Source organism: Hirundo rustica, chromosome 13, assembly GCF_015227805.2.
Source record: "Hirundo rustica isolate bHirRus1 chromosome 13, bHirRus1.pri.v3, whole genome shotgun sequence".
In the NCBI taxonomy this organism is placed as follows: Eukaryota; Metazoa; Chordata; class Aves; order Passeriformes; family Hirundinidae; genus Hirundo; species Hirundo rustica.
Genome location: NC_053462.1, coordinates 19,633,328 through 19,650,518, shown reverse-complemented (window position 1 = coordinate 19,650,518; position 17,191 = coordinate 19,633,328). Strand labels below are relative to the sequence as shown.

At 51.2% G+C, this 17,191-nt stretch overlaps 1 protein-coding gene and 1 long non-coding RNA gene across 2 annotated transcripts in view; one reads left to right on the top strand and one right to left on the bottom strand.

Moving 5' to 3' along the window:
* The window catches only part of CTDSPL2 (CTD small phosphatase like 2), a 27,186-nt gene extending 14,553 nt beyond the window's left edge, over positions 1-12,633 (top strand). Inside the window, exons 2-13 of the mRNA XM_040077470.2 lie at positions 1,662-1,870; positions 3,360-3,498; positions 5,285-5,434; positions 5,866-6,078; positions 7,297-7,375; positions 7,647-7,758; positions 8,632-8,718; positions 9,432-9,494; positions 9,582-9,661; positions 11,605-11,731; positions 11,959-12,054; positions 12,494-12,633. Of these exons, the coding sequence (XP_039933404.1) occupies positions 1,679-1,870; positions 3,360-3,498; positions 5,285-5,434; positions 5,866-6,078; positions 7,297-7,375; positions 7,647-7,758; positions 8,632-8,718; positions 9,432-9,494; positions 9,582-9,661; positions 11,605-11,731; positions 11,959-12,054; positions 12,494-12,559 (1,404 nt within the window). The 5' untranslated portion in view covers positions 1,662-1,678 and the 3' untranslated portion in view covers positions 12,560-12,633. The remainder of the gene's footprint in view (positions 1-1,661; positions 1,871-3,359; positions 3,499-5,284; positions 5,435-5,865; positions 6,079-7,296; positions 7,376-7,646; positions 7,759-8,631; positions 8,719-9,431; positions 9,495-9,581; positions 9,662-11,604; positions 11,732-11,958; positions 12,055-12,493) is intronic.
* On the bottom strand, positions 12,469-17,063 carry LOC120758805 (uncharacterized). Its single transcript, XR_005703021.2, has 3 exons — positions 16,013-17,063; positions 14,593-15,910; positions 12,469-12,607 (listed from the first exon to the last, which is right to left on the bottom strand). It is a non-coding gene; the product is annotated as an uncharacterized LOC120758805 (long non-coding RNA).
* Positions 17,064-17,191: the final 128 nt, after the last annotated feature.

Sequence of the window (17,191 nt, the reverse complement as noted above, 5' to 3'; positions counted from 1 at the left end):
GAACCTTGTGGCTCTGCACAACTCCCTGACAGGAGGGGACAGCCGGGGGGATTTGGGATCTCATCCCAGGGAACAGGGACAGGAGGAGAGGGAACGGCCTCAGGCTGGGCCAGGGGAGCTCAGGGTGGATAACAAGGAGAATTCCCTCATGGAAAGGGCTGTCCAGCCCTGGCACAGCCACCCTGGCACTGGTGGAGACCCTGCCCTCTCCAGCAGCGCTGCGGATGTGGCCCCTGGGGACGTGGTGAGTGCTGGGGACAGCTGGGCTGAACTCGTGTTGCTGTACTGGCCACTGCTGGAAAGGCTGTGCACACACGTGTGGGAAATGACCCCCGTGTTTGCCGGCAGTACAGTGAATATTCCATGCAGTAATTCTGTGTTCCACCCTTGGCAATGCCCACGGGGTGCTGAGTCTGACAGCAGTGTCAGTGCTCGGGTCACCCCTCGTTAGCTGCAACACCTTCGTGTGAGATTGAGATTTACCTGGGAACAAACACTGCTGTGTAACAGGTCTGGGACTGGTTTTCAAAAATATTATCATTATTTCCCTGTCTGTGACTCATCCCAGTGCCACCGTTGCCTTTTCCTGAACAACATACCTGTTGTGACATTAGTTATGTGGTAAATGTTGCAGATTGTTTATTCTGTCTCTGCAGCAATCAGATCCGCACTAAATGGACTCCAGAAAGGCAACTCACATGTTAAATGCTATATTTATTCTGTCTGTGCAGCAATCAGATCCACACTAAATGGACTCCAGAAAGGCAGGCACTGATTCCTGTCGTGATAAGCATATAATTTTCTTTAAAAACCCGGTTTTTGTCATGATTTCAGGTAGAAAAGGTAAATTACTTCCCTTCCAGTATTTCTGTGCATTGCACCTCAGATGGATCTCCTGCTAGTTCATTTTCTGCCCCTGATCCATCATAGGAATGGTTTTAAGCACGAGGAGTCCCCTCCAAAGCAGCCCAGCTCCGGGCAGGTGCAGAGGGCACGTCCCAGCCCCGAGAGCAGCGACACTGAGACTCGGGTGGGACAGTTCCCGCAGCGCTCTCGGAGGCTGCAGAGAGATGGGGTGCATTCCCTGGAATGAAATGAGTACTGCCCCTGCATGAGAGTTCCGAGGCCTGGTGTGATTCCCAAACGCAGCTGTGCTGGGGCTCAGCTTGGGTTCCTTTGCAGAGCTCTCTCCTCACCCACTCCGAGGCTCTGTGAGCTCTTGGCAGAATTTAGATTTACGCCTCATCTCGAGTTTACCGTGGAGACTTGCAGCGAAGTGTTTTAGGGACAGATGGAAGGACTTGCTGGGTCACAGAGTGCAGTCATTTGGGGCTGGAGACAGCAGGCACCCTGCAGTCAGCCCTCTCAGCGGTGCTCCCACCCTCCTGGCTGACAAGGTGTGATTGTTCACAGCTGGACTCGGTCACCTGGGAGGTGCCTTCCCCCCAGACAGCTCCGTCCTTCCCAGCAGCTGCTTTCCCCTCGGAGGGCTCTGGGGGCTCAGTGGTGTGCTGGGTGCTGTATCCACGGCCGGATCCCGTCCCTTGGTTCCTCTGGTGCCCTGCTGAAATCGCCGGGAGCAGCAGCGGCGCTCCTCGCGTTCGGGAGCCGCGGCTTCGCCCGTTTCCTCAGTGAAGGGTTCCTGCTTTTTCCCTTTACAGCTGTCCATGTGGTACCCATGAAGATGAGGCTGAGGACACGGAAAGCCTCCCAGCAGTCCAACCAGCTCCACACGCAGCGGGCGCTGCGGGCCAAGCGGAAACACTCGGAGCTGGAGGAGCCCTTAGCTGGCGGCGGGGGAAAACCACCCAAAAATGAGACTGGCCTCTTGTCCTCCATCAAAAAGTTCATTAAAGGAAGCACACCCAAGGTATGCCGGCTGCAGGCCCCTGCTTTGCTTCGTGGTGGGTCGTGATTGCTGGGAATTTGATTGCAAACCAGTTGTGTTAAGAATTAATCGTGTGGTGGAAGCAAAACGTAAAGAACTGGAAGGCAGCAAGTGCCTGTGAGTTGTGTCAGGTAAAGCAGACTTTGAAACCTTCAGGAGTCAGTTGTAGGCATATTTAACAGTCCAGTAAATCACAGGCTTTATTATCTGGTGTTTCTTTGTGGAAATGTCAAATAAATTCAGTACTTTCTTAATTTCTATTTTAAGGCTTCCTTGAATCCGGATTCAAGGAATTACCGGTGCTAACAACTTAGAGAAAACACTCCATAAGCAATAATTTTGTGCCTATTTCTGGCAGTTTTATTCAAAATTGTTTAGGAGTCATTTAATCAATGAAGGTCAAACCTCACAAGTCCAAGTGCCGTGGGACTGATGCAGCTGCTCAGGGATTCCTGCAGTGAGCACTGCCCTGCCTGGAGCGTCACATCCAGATCTTGTCGGGGAAAACCACGAAATCTCACATCGTGCTGCAGCTGGAAAGCTGAGCTTCACTGCTCTGCACAGGTGTGAGCACCTGTGGCATGTGCTGCATGGACATTTGAGGGTGAAAAGCACGCACACACACAGATATATATGTGTGTGTATATATATATATATATATATATGAACTTTGGTAGGCTGAATGTAACCTTGCAATTACTTCAAAAACTGGCTTTTTTTCTCTAGATGGAGGCCAGTTAGAAACCCCACACCATCCATCCCAGAGGTTCAGATACTGCCATTATGTAACTGCAGATTTGAAAGAAGAGTATCCAAGGCATCATAACTAATTTACAGTGTATCCCAGATCAGCTACGTGATAAATAAAAATCTGGTAAAAATTCAACATTTTATCGACTTGTCCTAGGTGTTTTGGGGGAAAAGGGTGAGAAACCTGTCACGAAGGTGTGCCTGCACATAGAGCCATGCACAGAAAATGTGCAAATCTCTTTGGTTCTGTCTCATTCCCGTGAGTGCTGCAGTCACTTATTTCCAGGTAAGGGGAATCCCTGGATTTTTCAGAGCTCAGTTTTGCCCTGTACTGATCTGGGTTGTCACACTGGATATTGTTGGGCAGTTCACCTCCTGTGCATTTAGCAGGCAGAGAAATCAGGTTTCAGGTCGTTTTAGTTGCTTTGTCTCTGCATTTCCCGGGCTCTGCAGCACTGGAATATTTATAGATTGGCTGTAAAGATAATTTTTGTACTACAGCAGCTCCACGTACAGTTTTCATTGCCCATACTTTGACTTAGTTTCAGCTCATGTGAAATCCCAGCTGGCCAGACGCTTGTTGCACGTTCTGCATCTGGAAGTGGAGCAGTGAAGGGATCCTTGGTGAACTTTCTCCAGGAGATAACGTTCTCTGCTCTGTTCCGTGGAAAAAAGAGGCCCTGCTCAGTGTGTTCCTTTTCCCCCTCTTTTCTATTTTAAGGAAGAAAGAGAAAATCCCACTAAGAGGAGTCGGATTGAGCGGGATATCGATAACAACTTGATCACCTCCACACCCCAGACGGGAGAGAAGCCCAACAAACAGCTCTCGAGGGTGCGGCGGAAAAGTCAGATGAATGGAGGTTGGTAAATCCTCCTGCTGTGCCCTGCAGTGCAGGGGAATTCCCTCATCTCCAGCTGTGCCTCCAGTGCAGGGGTATTCCCTCATCTCCAGGGGAATTCCCTCCTCTCCAGGGGAATTCCCTTATCTCCAGCTGTGCCTCCAGTGCAGGGGAATTCCCTCCTCTCCAGGGGAATTCCCTCATCTCCAGGGGAATTCCCTCCTCTCCAGCTGTGCCTCCAGTGCAGGGGTATTCCCTCATCTGCAGGGGAATTCCCTCATCTCCCGGGGAATTCCCTCATCTCCAGCTGTGCCTCCAGTGCAGGGGAATTCCCTCCTCTCCAGCTGTGCTCTGATCCAGGGCTCTCCTGCAGATCCCCTTTCCTGGGAATCCTGGCTGATTTGAGGGAGGGCAGGGCTGAGCAAAAGAGGATTTCCAGGGGTGTGAGCAGCACTTCCAGCACCCCCCAGACACGTCCACTGTATGTCTGTGAGAGCAGTTTGGACCTGCAGCAGCTACTTTGAAATTAATTTAGGGCTTTTTTTTTTTGTTTTAATTGTTATTCTAAAAGTCCCATAATGATTTGATTGTCTCACAAACCAGCGGGAAGCGTGACCTCCCAGCTCCTGACGTTTGTGGGAGTGGGCAGGTGTCCTGGGATGCTGAAAGCACTTGTCAGGCACACAGAGAGGTTTCTGTCAGAGTTGTGGGATGGGATTTGGGCTGTGGGATGTACACACCTGTCCTACCATAATGGAGATTAGTTTAGTCCTGTCCTTTGTTATCTGTGGGAGCAGCTGACAGCTCTGTCCCTCCCGAGGGGTGTGTGCGTGTGGAGAGGAGCAAACCGCGGGCTCTGGAGCAGCTGGAGCCTCGGCCAGGGAATTGTGACCCTTTCTCGTGCCTCCCTCTAGTGGAGCCCTGGCACTGACAGCCCCGGGGCTGCCTCCCACCACATCACTGCCAGGATTTCCCCCTCTGCTGTGAGTGTGAGCAGGGGCACCACTGCCAGGATTTCCCCCTCTGCTGTGTGTCAGTGTGAGCAGGGGCACCACTGCCAGGATTTGCCCCTCTGCTGTCAGTGTGAGCAGGGGCATCACTGCCAGGATTTCCCCCTCTGCTGTCAGTGTGAGCAGGGGCACCACTGCCAGGATTTCCCCCTCTGCTGTGTGTCAGTGTGAGCAGGGGCACCACTGCCAGGATTTGCCCCTCTGCTGTGTGTGAGCAGGGGCATCACTGCCAGGATTTGCCCCTCTGCTGTGTGTCAGTGTGAGCAGGGGCACCACTGCCAGGATTTGCCCCTCTGCTGTGTGTGAGCAGGGGCACCACTGCCAGGATTTGCCCCTCTGCTGTGTGTGAGCAGGGGCACCACTGCCAGGATTTGCCCCTCTGCTGTGTGTGAGCAGGGGCACCACTGCCAGGATTTGCCCCTCTGCTGTGTGTGAGCAGGGGCACCACTGCCAGGATTTCCCTCTCTGCTGTGTGTGAGCAGGGGCACCACTGCCAGGATTTGCCCCTCTGCTGTGTGTGAGCAGGGGCATCACTGCCAGGATTTGCCCCTCTGCTTGCTCTCTGTGTGAGCAGGGGCACCACTGCCTCATCTCCAGAGGAGCTTCAGAGGCTGTTGAGAATGGACGTTTTGGGTTTATACTGGCAGAAAGTCGCTCTTTCCTGGACCCGGCAGGGTCCTGGACTCTCCTGAGACTCCAGGAGAACAGCCCTGGAGTGCAAATGCTGACCATGAAGGAGCAGAGGCTGCTGAAGCCCAGCTGGGTGGTGTTTAAACTCCTGGTTTTTTCTTTTCCAGAAGCTGGAAGTTATGAGATGACGAACCAGCACGTAAAGCAAAATGGAAAATTGGAAGATAACCCTACCACAGGCAGTCCCCCACGAACAACGTTACTGGGAACCATATTTTCCCCTGTTTTCAATTTTTTTTCACCAGCAAATAAAAATGGTGAGTATTATTCAAAAAGCCAATAGTCTTAAAGCTGAGAGTGACGGATTTTTGTATGAAAGAGCTGCTTTGAGTGACAGAACACTTTTCATTCTGGTTTGCAAACCAAGAGTTACTGCTGCCAGGCAGAAAGGTTCCTTAATTCTTGGATGGGTTGATGGTTAAGGAAAGAAGCTTACGAGCGTTAGAATGTTTCTTTCATAGGTGTATTTAGTGGTGCACCTTTCAGTAAAAAAGTATAAGAAAAAGGGAAAAAAGGGGATTACGTTCCTTGTCCCGAACATGTTTTAAAATCATTGTGACCTTCGGTTTGGTTCTTTGTGGCACGAATCAGTGCAGGTATGTTTAATTATTCTGCGCCTTGTGTGCGTTTGATAACGAGCGCGAGCACTGTGACCTGAGGGTGAGCAGTGCTTGGAAATGTCCCTCAGGAACGTCGGGCTCCGACTCTCCGGGCCAGGCTGTGGAAGCCGAGGAGATCGTGAAGCAGCTGGACATGGAGCAGGTGGACGAGATCACCACGAGCACGGCCACCTCCACCAACGGCGCCGCCTTCCCCGGGCAGCCCCTGCAGCTCAGGGCTGTCAACAACGGCCTGGGGGACGGCGAGGAGCCGGGGGACCGCGACCTGCCCCCGCTCACGGGTAAGGGACAGGGGATGGGGACGGGGACAGGGGATGGGGACAGGGACAGGGGATGGGGACAGGGACAGGGGACAGCGACCTGCCCCCGCTCACGGGTAAGGGACAGGGGATGGGGACAGGGGATGGGGACAGCGACCTGCCCCCGCTCACGGGTAAGGGACAGGGGATGGGGACGGGGACAGGGGATGGGGACAGGGACAGGGGATGGGGACAGGGACAGGGACAGGGGACAGCGACCTGCCCCCGCTCACGGGTAAGGGACAGGGGATGGGGACAGGGGATGGGGACAGGGGATGGGGACAGCGACCTGCCCCCGCTCACGGGTAAGGGACAGGGGATGGGGACAGGGGACAGGGGATGGGGACAGGGACAGGGGACAGGGGATGGGGACAGGGACAGGGACAGGGGATGGGGACAGCGACTTGCCCCCGCTCACGGGTAAGGGACAGGGGATGGGGACAGGGACAGGGGACAGGGAGCGTGATCCCAGGGAACCCAGCAGGGAATGCTGTCCTTGGGTGAGGGACAGGGGACAATCCCTGTGCCACAGGGGACAGGGAGAGTGATGGTCCCAGGGAACCCAGCAGGAACCTTGGCTGTCCCACCTGCCCTCGGGGCACGCCAACAGTGCTAATACCGATTTTTATGGCTGGTAGGCAGATCTGGTTTTTGCACCAGAGGCAGGGTTTTGGCAGGACTTAGCTGTTCTTGGTGTAACTCAGGTGACCTCAGCGCTTCTTCCCATGGAAGCAGAGGTTCCAGAGGAAAGGAATTATTACTAGCACTGGACTTGCACACTCTGGACCTGCTGATCTCCAAAGAGGAATTGGCTCCATTTTGCTGTCTTCTGTTAGAACCACACGGTGAATGAGAAACACACAGATCCTACATTCATTTTCCGTATTTTCTTCAGAAGACAGCATCTTTTTTTTTTTTTTTTTGACAAAAACCGTAGCCGTAAAATTCATCTCCTGTGTGCATGGGCAGCACCAAACCCGTGACCAAAGCCTCCCCAGACCCTCCAGGCTCCGGTAGATGAGCAGCTCTTGGTAGATGTCACCTCTGAGGCAGGGGAGCCCCTGGCTGCAGGGAGTTTGTCGCTGCTTTCCCCCCTCGTGTCTCACTGCACGCTGTCACCCTAAAGAACTGCACTAATAAGAGCAGCTCCTGTGGTTTTTTGTTTTATTTTTTGTTTTGGTCATTTTGGTTGAATTTCAGCACCAGTGTCTCCAGACAGTGGCTACTCATCAGCTCATGCAGAAGCCACCTATGAAGAGGACTGGGAAGTCTTTGATCCGTAAGTGCCGGTGTTTCTTCTGGAAATAGTGAATGAATCATTTGGGGGAGTGAATTAAGATACTCCTATTTAAACTGGACCGTTTTCGTGTTACCATAATGAACTCCAAAAGCTCTTAGCTTAAAAAAAAATGTGTGTATGCCCATGTGGGGTTTGTTTCAATTTAAAATACTTCTTTTGCCCTAAATATTGCAACTGTTAACTCGGGCTGCAACATTGCAGTGCAATAATGTACATTCTTACAGCATTTATTTATCTGTATTTATTTCAGATACTATTTCATCAAACATGTCCCCCCACTAACAGAAGAGCAGCTGAACAGGAAGCCAGCTCTCCCACTGAAAACCAGAAGCACACCAGAGTTCTCATTAGTTCTAGACTTGGTAAATAAAGATATTTACACAAATTTTATACTTTATACACTTTAGCTTTATGTCTTTAAATAAAGACACAAACCAAAGCAGGGGGATGGAGCATTTCCCTTATTTTGCTCATTGTGGGAATCAGTGATGCTTGCTTTAAACCAAGACTGTTGAATGCTGCATAATTTTAGTTAGAAACGGTCGAAAAAGAATTAATTGTGGTAGGAATAGAATGTGAGCTGTATTTGTCAAATACTTACATCCTGCTTAAAAAAAAAAAAAAAAAAGGCACTACAGGTTTTGCATCTCAAACAGTTATCTGTCCCCATAAAACTCCTCTGAATCCAGTGCGGGAAAAACGAGGTGGAATAAATAGGAAAATTCACTTACAAGTGTCTTTCATCAAGATTGATGAAAAATTAAACTTCTACTTTTTAGAACATTCTTAAAGGGCACGGATCCACTTTTTGAGTTACTCTTATAAAATGTCTTTATGGTGATTTGTTTCAGTGCCTCTGTTTTAAAGTTGTTTCAGGCCCTGTTAATGGTGCTGTGATTTTTTGAGCAGCATCACTTGGGCCATCCTGTGGATTATTCACACTGCAAGATACAGGCTGGGACTGAATGGGAGAAGAGCCTACAAAATAAAATACCTCCTCATAACTACACCCCCAGCACACAGTTTTAGTGACAGTTTAAAAAAATTTACAAGAATAATGCGATGTTTAATTCATCCTAAGAATCTTCTTCAATCCTGACAGCACTTGCACAAAACTGAATTTTCCATTTTAAATAAACCTGCTTTAAAATGAACATAAAACATAGAAAACTTCTTCCATTTTCAACGTTGTTTTTTCACGCTCTTCCCTTTCTTTTCTATCATTTTTTCTCCAGGATGAAACATTAGTGCACTGTAGTCTAAACGAATTAGAAGATGCTGCACTCACTTTTCCAGTGCTTTTTCAAGACGTCATTTACCAGGTAAATAGCAAAGCACAAACTTTTTTGTTTTGCTTTGTGGGAATCCTTGCTGTGTGTAGCTGTTCTCAGCTTGTCGGAAGGGAGAGAAGCAGCAGCCTGGCATTTTACACCTGCCTGGTGAGGAGCTGCAGGTGTCACATCTGGCAGGAAATTCGGTATTCACTGAATTCCAAACCCTCTGCAGCCCAAACGCGGTGTGGGAGTCAGAGGGAGGCAGAGCCCTCCTGGCCGGGGCCTCCTGTGAGCGCACAGTTCCGCGCTGGGAGTGCTTTCTGTGCGTGTGCAGCGCTCTGCTGGTGGTGCTTGAGTTTATGGGAGTGCAGAAACAACGGAAGCCTTTTTTTAAATCACTTCTGACCCGCCCTGGCTCAGGTAGCTGTTGGTGGTTATTACAGAGAGGATTTAGTTCCTGTGTCCAGGGCCTGCTGCTGAGAGCCCGGTCAGGGTGTTTACTCAAAGCAACCGTTTTTAATGGTTTAAATCATCTTTAATGTAGAGATTGTCCAGCTCGTGTGTTTTATTGCCTTTTTCCCCAACTCCATCTGATTTGCAGTGGGTGTGTTGAGGCTGATGTTCCTCCTCCCGCTGAGCTGCTGGACATGGGTGTCACGGGGGGCTGTTGCGCGAGAAGCTGCCGTGTGCTGTTTGTTGCTGGCGCTGGGTTTGCAGCGGGGTGCGCTGGGGCTGGTTGCTGAACCCCCTCTCTGCTGCAGGTGTACGTCCGGCTAAGGCCGTTCTTCCGAGAGTTCCTGGAGAGGATGTCTCAGATTTATGAGGTAAAACTCTCAGACACCGCCTCTGAATTTCACCTTTTAAATTGTACCCGTGCCTCCGGTGGTGACTCTCTCCCCTCCAATCCCCAGATCATTCTGTTTACTGCTTCTAAGAAGGTGTATGCAGACAAGTTACTGAACATCCTGGACCCCAAAAAGCAGCTGGTCAGGTAAAACCAGAACATGGCGTGAGCAAACTGGGCCCCGTGCCTGAGCAGTGGGGTGGGACGTGTTCCTTTCTGCAGAGGCTCAGTCCCTGGGGCTTTGCCTGGGCCAGGAGAGGGAGAAAAAATGGACTGAAGTGATGGAACTGGTGCCTTGTGATAAAATAAAATAAAAACCTGTCCCCGCTGAGTCTCTGTTGGGTTGGCTCGTGGGAAATGACCTCTCGGGGATCCAAAATGTGTTTTGGAATACACACTGCAAATAAAGGAAATGAAATGAGCACCTGATTACTTCTAAACTATTCAAACCTGAGTTATTTACCTGAGTTATTTATTATAGATTGTGGTTTGTGTAGCTTTTACAATTAGCACGCTTTTCATTCTCATTCAGTCACAAAATCACTTGCCTGTTGGTTTTGTGTTAGAGCTGGTTTGGTTTTCTGTTTCTCAGTACTGTGCTTTGTTGGGAAGTGCTTGGCTTTTCCCGTTCCTTGAGGCAGGAGGAAATTCCGGGGGTGAGATTCTGTCACTCTCACCTGCCAGGGGGGGACTGTACCTGGCAACGCCGGCCCCAGGCTGATTCCTGCTCTGGGATCTGCCCTGTGTGGGGGTCCCAGGCCAGGGAGCCCCTCCCTGCAGAGCAGAGCTGGGGCTGTGTCCCAGACACCTGATCCCACCTGCAGGGCTGCAGCTGCTCCTGGGGCTGGGCAGGGAGAGCCAGAGGCAGCAGCAGGCTGCAGAGATGTTCCTGGGCTCCTGGGGCTGGGCAGAGAGGAGCCAGAGGCAGCAGCAGGCTGCAGAGATGTTCCTGGGCTCTGGCTGGGCAGAGAGGAGCCAGAGGCAGCAGCAGGCTGCAGAGATGTTCCTGGGCTCCTGGGGCTGGGCAGGGAGAGCCAGAGGCAGCAGCAGGCTGCAGAGATGTTCCTGGGCTCCTGGGGCTGGGCAGAGAGGAGCCAGAGGCAGCAGCAGGCTGCAGCGATGTTCCTGGGCTCTGGCTGGGCAGGGAGAGCCAGAGGCAGCAGCAGGCTGCAGAGATTTTCCTGGGCTCCTGGGGCTGGGCAGGGAGAGCCAGAGGCAGCAGCAGGCTGCAGAGATGTTCCTGGGCTCTGGCTGGAGCTGCTGTGCCAGGGCAGGCCGGGCCCAGCTCTGCCACCAGCCCCAGGTGCCCGTCAGGCCCCACACGTGTGACTCAGGCTCTAAATATAAACGTGGCAGCTCATTTCCCTCCATGGCAACGTGGGGAACTCGGCTCCTGCACGGAATTGGGCAGGCTGTGTGCAGCTTCTGAGCACTCAGTTGAACGTGCAGGCAGCCTGGAGGGGCTGGCAGCCCCACACCCGCCTGCTTTACAATTGCCAGGTCTCTGGATACACCATGGAATGGGAGTTCTGTTCCTGCTGCGTTTTCCATGGAGTCCTTTCGGTCAACCCAGCCCTTTCTCCTGTGTTAATTACACGGGAGCAGGCTAAGGGGCAGGGAAGGAGTTGATGGGATGTTTTGGCCCTGAGGCTTTTTTTTTTGAGATGTAATCCCTGGAATTGGTTAATTGCCAGCAGGGGTGTAAGAGGAAAGGAAACATTCCTTGTGACATTTTGTTTCCTGGCCTGAGGTGGCACAGGGTCCTGGGTCTGTGAGGGCTGGGACACCACAAAGGGATGATAAACCCCAGTAAACTGGCTCTGTGCAGCACCTGGGGCTCGGCACATCCTTGGGGGGTTGTGGGGTGTCTGTGAAAGGGGTGAGAAAGAAGAGCATGAATAAACACAAACACCCACAGAGTCACCTGACCTGGGCGTTCTACCACTGAAATGCTCCAAAGGGAGCAGAAAAAGGGCTCAACTCTCTAACAGGAGATCGGAAGAGAAAACACCGGATAAGGCTTGGCGTTGCCCCGTGTTCCTGGTGCAGCGAGGACGTTGTCATTAATGAGTATTTCCCTCTAATGACAGGCATCGACTCTTCCGTGAGCACTGTGTGTGTGTACAAGGGAATTACATCAAGGATTTGAACATCCTGGGCAGAGACCTCTCCAAAACCATCATCATCGACAATTCACCGCAAGCCTTTGCTTACCAGGTGAGGGGCAAAGCTTCCTGCGGGGGCAGGGACATCCCACACTTGGATTTCACTTCTTATGTGAGTCTGGGGCTTCGTTTGCAAACCAAACTGGGGAAAAACGCTCAGGGATCTGTAACTTGGAAACATTTCCCCCCCTCAAATGCTGTTTCACAAGTCGTATTTGTAGATAAATTAAATACAAATTGTGTGTTGATGATTTTTTTTTTCCCATATTTTAACTTCAGCTTTCCAATGGAATTCCTATAGAAAGCTGGTTCATGGATAAAAATGATAACGAACTCCTGAAGTTGATTCCATTTCTGGAGAAACTCGTAGAGCTGGTAAGTGTTGGCTTTCCCCAGAGCTGTCGAGTTCCTTTCACCGTTTCACCTGTTGCTGAGGGTTTCTGCGTCGCTGAGGGTGAGGCTGGTGGAGGCTCAGGGCTGTGCTCACGCAGCAGAGGGGACTCGACGCTGCTGCCTGTGCTGGAAATGCGGGGCTGTGGGACTGTGACACCGGTCACAGGGGAACTGGGCACCTCCGGGCCTTCTGGTGCCTGGTGCTGGCTGTGCTGCGTGTCTTTGTTCCCCAAAGGCCAGTGAATCCCCCGGAGCCGTTGTGGGTGCTGCGGAGTTATCCCCGTTACCCCCGCGAGTCTCTGGAACGCTGTGGCTCGTGGTTTATCCTTGTCACCTTCCAGGAGGGCTGTTAGAGAAGGAGCCCTGCTGCTCCGGGGCTCTGGCCGTGTTCATTCTCCTAAACCTGCCCTTTCCCCCGCAGAACGAAGACGTCCGACCTCACATCAGAGACAGATTTCGCTTGCATGATTTGCTACCGCCCGACTAAAGCCTTTGCTCTCGCTGCCGAGGGGAGGAAATGCAGGACCCTGTTGGACTAATACAAAAACATTGCCATTACTGTTGAAATTTTGCATTTTTGTACCCCGTCTTGCTTTTCTTATCTTTGGTGCCCAACAATGATCAAGGGTTACAGAAGGAGACTTTCTACACCCGAGGTTGCCGCCATCAGTACAATCCAGTACCCGCAGTAGGGAGGCTAGAACAGAAAAGTCTTTAGAACTAGCGCGACTCCAAGGAGATTTTTTTATGTACAGGACATCTGCAGTTTATAAAGAAAATTCTGTTTCTGCCACCAGCAGTTTGACCTGTAGAAACACAGGATTTTATGATACAACAGAGATCGAAAACGGACTCGGATTTTCTCTCTGTTCGGTGCTCTAAGTGGGTTTGTAGCCACTTTTCTGTTACTTTTAAGATTCTCATTTCAACAGGAATGGCCAGTAAAAGTTGTTTTATTTTTCCTGTTAAGGTTTATAACCTTTTTACATTTTTGACCTGTATTAGATTAGAATTTCATTATGCATTCCTTTTAGTTGAGGCGCTTCATAGTTTTTCTGGAAATAGCCAAATTTTGTTAGTTTTTTTATTAAACAGTTGGCTGGCCGTTTCCCTGCTTTGTCTGCCTGCATCCTGTATATTTGTTTAAAAATATTCTCTAGTTTTAGCCCACGTAAGTTTCATTTAGAAAGGAGGAAAAAAAAAAAAAAAAAAAGCAACAAAAAACCCTACAAAAAAAAAAAAAAAAACCCTAAAAAAAACCCCAACCCAGAAAAAACCCCCGCCAAACCCCCAACCCCGCATTTATATTTTTCTTTCTGTAATATTCTACTGTAGTCGAAACCTTTTCAAAAAAAAAAAAAAAAAATCAAGAGACTGGCTAGATAAGACGAAGATAAGAATGAACTGACGCTCGGAATCTCCTGAACCGTTGCGACGGCGCGGAGAGCGCAGCTGGCAGCGAGGGCACAGCTGGCAGCGAGGGCACAGCTGGCAGCGAGGGCACAGCTGGCAGCGAGGGCACAGCTGGCGGTGGCACCACGAGGGACGAGGAATCCCCTCGGCCTGCGCTGCTGCCCGGGCAGGAGGAGCGCAGCTGGCGGCTGCGGCTGCGGCAGGGGGCTCCCCTGCAGCGGGGGCTCCCCTGCAGCGGGGGCTCCCCTGCAGCGGGCGCTCCCCTGCAGCCCCGCCGCTTCCCGAGGGAGCCGTGGCTCCAGTGCAGCCCCACAGGTGACAGGTGGTGTTTTTATATCAGCCCCGGAGGCTTTTTCTGGAAAGGGAGGATTTGTACGAGTTCGGAAGCTTTGCCTCTCGACTGCATTACCACGCCACAGGCTCGGACTGGTTTTGTGTAAAAGATGTCACAGAACGGCACTTTTTCTAAAGAGAAGTTTGCTATTTTGTATGCTTGATAAGAAAGTACAGTATTGGAAATTAAAGGTGGACAGCTGATAATTGAGAAGTATGTCAATTAATTTTTTATGTATATTACCTGTTTACTTGTACAATTTTATTGTACAAATTACATGCAGCTTCATTTTCAAATGAGTCCTTAAAATAAGGAAAATCTTTTTAGCAAAACATTTAATTTTTGTATTTTTGATTTTAAAAGGCATGAGTTATGTCAACTTTTTCCAGTGTATTAATGAAGATTTTAACTTTTCATCAGGTTGAGTGTTTTCTTACTATATTATCTGTTGTGTATGTAGCTAGCACATGGTGTCACTGAACTGTTAAAACTTAGCATGTAGAGCAAGCCTGTTTTGTGGAAAATCCTTATTCATTAAAAACAAAATCATCGTGGCAGATTTTCTGCAAAAAAAAAAAAAAAAAGTGAAAACATTTGCAATTCAGAATACTGATTTTTTTTGTATTTAAAGAAAGGTATTTTGCTTGCAGGAAAGAAATACTACAGATTCATTTTAATGAGAATCTTTTAAATGTATTTATCTTTAGGGCATCTGGGCATCTTTACGCTGTTTGTCTTATGTCTTTATTGAAATAAAATGTACAGAACATTACCTTTACATCTGCTTGGTGCAGCCGTGTCCCCTGGGCAGCTGGGGGAGAGGTGGCCTCTGCTTTGCGCGTTTCTCACTTGCTCCTTACGGTGGAGATCCGAATGCCAGGGGTTGCGGTTCCCTGGGGAAGCTTTGCCTACCGGGGGATCCCTCCCAGTTCCTGCACATCACAGAAGTGTAGAATTCACAGATCTGCCAGCACGAGCCCAGCTTTAGCTGGGGGCCTTTTCCAGCTGCAATGGGACGTTCACCTGTTCCAGTAACGCCCCTTCCCCAGGTCCTCTGTGGCTCCAGCCACTCCAGAAGTGGAGCCGAGGAGACCAGAGGCACGCTGCGCTTTCCAGCTGTGCCCGTGCTGTGCCCGTCAGATCCACGAGGGAACCCCGAATGTAAACGAGGGGATGTGGTTCTGCATGGAAGCACAGCGGGACTGGCAGAGATTGCTTGGTGAACAGATTAAATATTCCTATTTTCCTGTGCGGCAAGCCTGGTGTTTGTCACTGAACTCTGCAGAGAGGTTCTGCCTCCTGCAGACCTTTCTGGCGTGAAGCAGGGTTTTCACCCGCAGGTTTCATTTCTGTCCTGTTGGTCTCGAGGGGGAGTTCCCTGCTCCTGTGCCGAGGTCTGGGTCAGGTTGTGTCCCCGAAGCCACCCCCGTGCCCGGGAGAGGCTGAGCCAGGCGTGAGTGTGGCTGTGCCCCCCGAGCAGCACAGCCTGCAGCTGGATCTCCGATTCCCGGTCCGTGTCCTTGTGGAAAGCACCACGTCCTATTTCCAAACCTCTGGATGGTTTCCTCTGTGGCCTGTGCTGGGCTGCGGTGACCTGTTTTCCGTGTCCCCGTGGATTCTGTTCCGTGTGGAGCACCTTGGTTCTGGCAGCAGTGACATCTCCCACACCTCTGGTGGCAGCACCTCTTCAGTCTTTGATTTCCCTGGAACGTCCCTGGCCTCGGTGTCGCTGCCTCCCCCGCCGCGGATTCACTCCACCTGACATTTCCCATTGCTTCTGGATGCAGCAGGAAGCCTGGATGTCCCCAGAGTGGGTTGGGAATCTCCCAAACCACGGCTGGCGTCACGGCCAGGAGTCGGATCAGGTCTGGGAAGAGCCCTGAGATGCGGAACCGAACCTCGCCGGGAGCCGTGGGCGACAAAACCCCTGCACAGCACCGTCCCCTGGGCAGCACCGCTCGGGCCAGCATCGGAGCTGCGCTGGTGCCGCTGGAAAGCATCGAGCCCCGGCGCAGGAGGCACCAGCAGCAGCAGGAGGAGTTTTTGTTCTTGGTACTCGCAAAAATGTCATTGCGCCGATGGGGCTGAATCCTGTAAAATAGGATGGGAAGAGAAGTCCTGAGCTATGGATTTCTGTTTCTTCTGCACCCGTTTCTAGTCTGCAGGAGCACAAAGATTTAGTTAAACACTTACGCTCTGGATTCTGCTTTTATGATTTTTATCTGGTATCATCCTTCACTGAGCCTCCGTTTTCTCTAAGTCAAGACATTGCTCCTGTCAGTTTTCAGCCTTGCAGTGGAAGAAAAGAAATCGTGTCTGTGTTTTACTGTCAAGGAAAAATTTAAATGTTCTGTGTAAATCCTTAGAATTTCAAATTACGTATTCCAATATTAACATATTCCAAATTACTGCACAATTCCTGGCAATTTTGTGATTATCCCCACAGCACCCTGTGAAACTGTGTAGACTTGGCGAGGATATAACCTGTGACATCGTTTGATCCGTAGGTATAACTCTGTTATTATTTAAATTGTTTGGTAAATGGAGAAGAACAGGAAAAGGATGATAAATTTGGAAGTCTCTACTTTTTCTTTGTGCTTTTCCTAGACACGTGTGTGATTTACGCAGGTGCATACAGAGATCATTTATTTGTTGCATGAAAGACACGTCCTAAATTTATTATCTTCAGACAAAATCGATCCTCCTTTTCCGCTTTCTGGGATTCTCACCGGAAATGGGAGCTGGCAGTGAAGAAGTGAACAATTCCAGTTTTCTCTGTTCGATGTTAGAGGGGGAAGAACCTCGCGCCCTGGTGTGGATAAACGCGAGCGTGGTGCGGCCGAGCCGGGTCCTGGTGCAGCCAGGCTTGGCTGTCCCGGTTGTCCCGAGGCTGTCCGACTGTCCCGGTTGTCCCAGCTGTCTGGTTGTCCCTCTGTCTGGTTGTCCCGGTTGTCCCGGCTGTCCCGACTGTCCCGTTGTCCCGGTTGTCCCACTGTCCGGCTGTCCCGTTGTCCCACTGTCCGGCTGTCCCACTGTCCGGCTGTCCCGACTGTCCCGTTGTCCTGGTTGTCCCACTGTCCAGCTGTCCCGACTGTCCCGTTGTCCCGGTTGTCCCACTGTCCGGTTGTCCCGTTGTCCCACTGTCCGGCTGTCCCGCTGTCCCGGTACCCCCGGGTGGAGCTGGGGCCGGCTGAGCCCGCAGTGCCGGGCCGGGCCCCGGTCTCTCCGCGGCGCTCCCGGGCTGTGCGTGCGGCGGGGCCGGGGCGGCTCCCGCGGCTGCGGCCCCGCGATAGCGCCGGGCGGGCTGTGCCCCGGGACAGCCCCGGGACCGCGGCCGGGGGAGCGGGATGCCGGTCCCCGTGCGGGTCTGGG